General features: G+C 42.5%; 1 protein-coding gene across 1 annotated transcript in view; it reads left to right on the forward strand.

The window, feature by feature from the left end:
* The window catches only part of slc47a1 (solute carrier family 47 member 1), a 38,512-nt gene extending 37,864 nt beyond the window's left edge, over positions 1–648 (forward strand). Inside the window, 1 exon segment of the mRNA NM_001141764.1 lies at positions 1–648. This exon segment is cut by the window's left edge and continues 207 nt beyond it. Within this exon segment, the coding sequence (NP_001135236.1) occupies positions 1–105 (105 nt within the window). The 3' untranslated portion in view covers positions 106–648.
* Positions 649–5,809: the final 5,161 nt, after the last annotated feature.

Raw genomic sequence — 5,809 nt, forward strand, 5'->3', positions numbered from 1 at the left:
TGTCCCCCTCCTGCACCCTCCATCCACAGCCACTCCAACCTCACCCTGGACTGGACCAACTCTTCTACCCCTTCACCCTCCCTGGAGCTCACCTCACCCTTCTGAGACAGGAGAGAGGGGGGGAAGGAGGGGAGAGAGGAGAGGGGTAGAGGGACTGGGTTGAGTCTCTGCAGGGACCAATGGTGTCTGTATGAACTGAACAGCACAGCGCTGGGGTCCTGAGACTCTCCTGATCAGAGGAACAGCTGCCCCCATCTCCTTTCCCCCCGTGGCCGCCTGCACTGCTGTCCTCTCTGCTTCTACACTACTGCTCCTTCTGAATATATACTCCCTAGTCTCCTAAGATGTTTCCATTATATTTGTCTTTTCATTGCGATGTCTACTCAGTCCTAATGTAGAACAGTTTAAATCTGGAAGCATTGGAATCAGTGTAAATGCCTGATTTCCAATCTATGAGATAGTTTCCTATTGAATGTTGATGTGTGTGTGTGTGTACCTGTTTCTACTGTGTATAGTCACTGCACTTGGGCCTATTGCCAGATGAATTAGTGCTTTCAAATTGTCACATAAAAGACTAACACTTGAGTTCTCATTGAAATGTCCAGCCCAATGACTGGCGTTCAGATCAATAAAAAATATTCTATATTGGTGAGATGTTTAAGTATTAACTGTAAACATGCTAGGGACATTAGCATTGTATATAAACTCATGCCAAGGACATTAGCATCGCATTTACAGTAAACCCATGCTAGGGGCATTAGCATTGTGTATATATAAATCCATGCTAGGGGCATTAGCATTGTATATATAAATCCATGCTAGGGACATTAGAATTGTATATAAACTCATGCCAAGAACATTAGCATCGCATTTACAGTAAACCCATGCTAGGGGCATTAGCATCGTGTATATATAAATCCATGCTAGGGACATTAGCATTGTATAGAAACCCATGCTAGGGGCATTAGCATCGCATTTACAGTAAACCCATGCTAGGGGCATTAGCATTGTATATATAAATCCATGCTAGGGACATTAGCATTGTATAGAAACCCATGCTAGGGGTATTAGCATCGCATTTACAGTAAACCCATGCTAGGGGCATTAGCATCGTATATATAAATCCATGCTAGGGACGTTAGCATTGTATAGAAACCCATGCTAGGGGCATTAGCATCGTATATATAAATCCATGCTAGGGACGTTAGCATTGTATAGAAACCCATGCTAGGGGCATTACCATCGCATTTACAGTAAACCCATGCTAGGGGCATTAGCATTGTATAGAAACCCATGCAAGGGGCATTAGCATCATATACAGTTGAAGTCGGAAGTTTACATACACTTAGGTTTCAGTCATTAAATACTCGTTTTTCAACCACTCCACACATTTCTAGTTAACAAACTATAGTTTTGGCAAGTCAGTTAGGACATCTACTTTGTGCATGACACAAGGAATTTTTCCAAAACTTGTTTACAGACAGATTATTTCACTTATAATTCACTGTATCACAATTCCAGTGGGTCAGAAGTTTACATACACTATGTTGACTGTGCATTTAAACAGCTTGGAAAATTCCAGAAAATTATGTAATGGCTTTAGAAGCTTCTGATAGGCTAATTGACATCATTTGAATGAATTGGAGGTGTATCTGTGGATGTATTTCAAAGCCTACCTTCAAACTCAGTGCCTCTTTGCTTGACATCATGGGAAAATCAAAAGAAATCAGCCAAGACCTCAGAAAAAACATTTTAGACCTCCACAAGTCTGGTTCATCCTTGGGAGCAATTTCCAAATGGCTAAAGGTACCACATGTATCTGTACAAACAACAGTAGGCAAGTATAAACACCAAATGCCACTGCTCCAAAACCGCCATAAAAAAGCCAGACTACGGTTTGTAACTACACATGGGGACAAAGACCGTACTTTTTGGAGAAATGTCCTCTGATCTGATGAAACAAAAATAGAACTGTTTGGCCATAATGACCATCGTTTTGTTTGGAGGAAAAAGGGGGACGCTTGCAAGCCGAAGAACACCATCCCAACCGTGAAGCATGGGGGTGGCAGCATCCTGTTGTGGGGGTGCTTTGCTGCAGGAGGGACTAGTGCACTTCACAAAATAGATGGCATCATGAGGTAGGAAAATTATGTGGATATATTGAAGCAACATCTCAAGACATCAGTCAGGAAGTTAAAGCTTGGTCGCAGATGGGTCTTCCAAATGGACAATGACCCCAAGCATACTTCCAAAGTTGTGGCAAAATGGCTTAAGGACAACAAAGTAAAGGTATTGGAGTGGCCATCACAAAGCCCTGACCTCAAACCTATCATAAATTTGTGGGCAGAACTGAAAAAGCGTGTGCGAGCAAGGAGGCCTACAAACCTGACTCAGTTACACCAGCTCTGTCAGGAGGAATGGGCCAAAATTCACCCAACTTATTGTGGAAAGCTTGTGTAAGGCTACCCGAAACGTTTGACCCAAGTTAAACAATTTAAAGGCAATGCTACCAAATACTAATTGAGTGTATGTAAACTTCTGACCCACTGGGAATGTGATGTAAAAAATATAAGCTGAAATAAATCATTCTCTCTACTATTATTCTGACATTTCACATTCTTAAAATAAAGTGGTGATCCTAACTGATGTAAAACAGGGAATTTTTACTAGGATTAAATGTCAGGAATTGTGAAAAACTGAGTTTAAATGTATTTGGCTAAGGTGTATGTAATCTTCCAACTTTAACTGTATAAACCCATGCTAGTGGTATTTGAATGGCAAGAGTGTGCAAAATATAAAATATATTTTGAATTATTTAACACTTTTTTGGTTGAAACATGATTCCATATCTGTTATTTCATAGTTTTGATGTCTTCACTATTATTCTACAATGTAGAAAATACAAAAAATAAAGAAAAACCCTTGAATGAGTAGGTGTGTTCAAACTTTTGACTGGTACTGTATATATACACTAAAAGTTTGGGGTCACTTAGATATTTCTGAGTTTTTTAAAGAAAAGCACATTTTTTGTCCATTAAATTAACATAATTTACGTGCTGCTGTGCATTTTGTTGCCAACCTTACTTTGCTACCTGACAATCGTTAGGCAAGGGCAATTTCAGTGTAGGAAAGGATGAAACAGCGTCTGTGGCACCAGTAAGTACAGATAGTAACGTTAGTATAAACCCCCTCGCACGGTCCCCGCAGCCGGACATCTTTCTCATGGCTTCTGGAGGGAAACGCTGTAGGAATGCTCAACCGGTGTCGCTTATTCAGCCGACAGAAACTTTCAACCGGTTCTCCCCATTAAGCAGCGAGTCTGAGTCTGAAGCCGAGCCTTCTCTGGTCTCTACTCCTCCCGTTACGGGGTCTGAGCCTTCTCTGGTCTCTCCTCCTCCCGTTACCGGGTCAGAGTCCGAGCCTTCTCTGGTCTCTACTCCTCCCGTTACGGGGTCTGAGACGCCGAGCCTTCTCTGGTCTCTCCTCCTCCCGTTACCGGGTCAGAGGCCGAGCCTTCTCTGGTCTCTCCTCCTCCCGTTACGGGGTCAGAGGCCGAGTCTTCTCTGGTCTCTACTCCTCCCGTTACGGGTTCTGAGACGCCGAAGCCTCCCACCATTAGCTCTGACAAATTGAAAACCCTAGTCATTGGCGACTCCATTACCCGCAGTATTAGACTAAAAACGAATCATCCAGCGATCATACACTGTTTACCAGGGGGCAGGGCTACCGACGTTAAGGCTAATCTGAAGATGGTGCTGGCTAAGGCTAAAACTGGTGAGTGTAGAGAGTATAGAGATATTGTTATCCACGTCGGCACCAACGATGTTAGGATGAAACAGTCAGAGGTCACCAAGCGCAACATAGCTTCAGCGTGAAAATCAGCTAGAAAGATGTGTTGGCATCGATTAATTGTCTCTGGCACTCTCCCAGTTAGGAGGAGTGATGAGCTCTACAGCAGAGTCTCACAACTCAATCGCTGGTTGAAAACTGTTTTCAGCCCCTCCCAAAAGATAGAATTTGTAGATAATCTTTCTGGGACTCACCCACAAACAGGACCAAGCCTGGCCTGTTGAGGAGTGACGGACTCCATCCTAGCTGGAGGGGTGCTCTCATCTTATCTACGAACATAGACAGGGCTCTAAATCCTCTAGCTCCACAATGAGATAGGGTGCAGGCCAGGCAGCAGGCTGTTAGCCAGCCTGCCAGCTTAGTGGAGTCTGCCACTAGCACAGTCAGTGTAGTCAGCTCAGCTATCCCCATTGAGACCGTGTCTGTGCCTCGACCAGGCAGCAGAACTAATCACTGATCATAATCTTGATGTGATTGGCCTGACTGAAACATGGCTTAAGCCTGATGAATTTACTGTGTTAAATGAGGCCTCACCCCCTGGTTACACTAGTGACCATATCCCCTGTGCATCCTGCAAAGGCGGAGGTGTTGCTAACATTTACGATGGCAAATTTAAATTTACAAAAAAAAACAACAACGACGTTTTCGTCTTTTGAGCTTCTAGTCATGAAATCTATGCCGCTACTCACTCACTTTTTATAGCTACTGTTTACAGGCCTCCTGGGCCGTATACAGCGTTCCTCACTGAGTTCCCTGAATTCCTATCGGACGTTGTTTTATTTTATTTTATTTTTTTTATATCTTTATTTTAACAGGGAAAACAGACTGAGACCTGGATCTCTTCTACGGCTGTGCCCTGTGTAAACATGTTGACATGTACAGACACTGCTTTCTATTTACGGAGGACAGACAAGCCCTGTTTCTGTAAAGGAACCCTATCTTGAATTTGAGCTTTTTTCCCAATTCAGTAACATGTTTTTTAAAAGAAAGCTTATCATCTAACCATACCCCTAAATATTTATATGCAGAGACCTGTTTGATTTGAGTACCATCCAAACTAGTGATTACAAAAGTGTTTCTAACTGAGAGTTTAGACCTAGAAAAAAACATGACATTTGTTTTCTTAGCGTTTTAAAACAAGTTTATGCTGTAAAAGAGACCCCTGTAGTATCCTAAAATCAGACTCCAACTGCATTAAAGCTTGGTCCGCTGTTGGAGCAATAGAGTACATCACTGTGTCATCTGCGTATAAATGGAATTTACTATATCTGACATCATCACCAATGTTGTTTATATAAAGTGAGAACAATAGTGGGCCAATTATTGAGCCCTGAGGGACCCCTTTAAGTAACTGTAAGGAGTCAGACTTGACCCCGTCGACCATGACGGCCTGAGTTCTATCTTTAAGATAGTCATAAAACCATCGGCAGGCATCAGTGCCCACTCCTATAGATGACAGCTTACTCAAAAGGATAGCATGGTCTACAGTGTCAAAAGCTTTTGACAAATCTACAAACAACGCAGCACAGTGCTTTCTATCATCTAAGGCATCATTTACAACAAGCATAGTGGCCGATGTGGTACTGCGTTTAGATCTAAAACCATATTGATTGGTGCTAAGAATACTGTTAGCAGAAATAAAAGACTGTAACTGTTTGTTGACTATAGATTCTAGGATCTTTGCCAGACAAGGGAACCTAGAGATGGGTCGATAGTTATCCAAATCACTACCGTCACCTCCCTTATGTAATGGCAGAACAAAAGCTGCTTTCCACACCTTAGGGATATTTCCTGTGCTTAATGTTAGATTCAAAATGGTAGTCATAGCAGATAATATTCTAATTTTTGGTGACTTTAATATTCTCATGGAAAAGTCCACAGACCCACTCCAAAAGGCTTTCATAGCCATCATCGACTCAGTGGGTTTTGTCCAACATGTCTCTGGACCTACTCACTGCCA

The sequence above is a fragment of the Salmo salar genome, chromosome ssa04 (genome assembly GCF_905237065.1).
Source record: "Salmo salar chromosome ssa04, Ssal_v3.1, whole genome shotgun sequence".
NCBI classification, from domain to species: domain Eukaryota; kingdom Metazoa; phylum Chordata; class Actinopteri; order Salmoniformes; family Salmonidae; genus Salmo; species Salmo salar.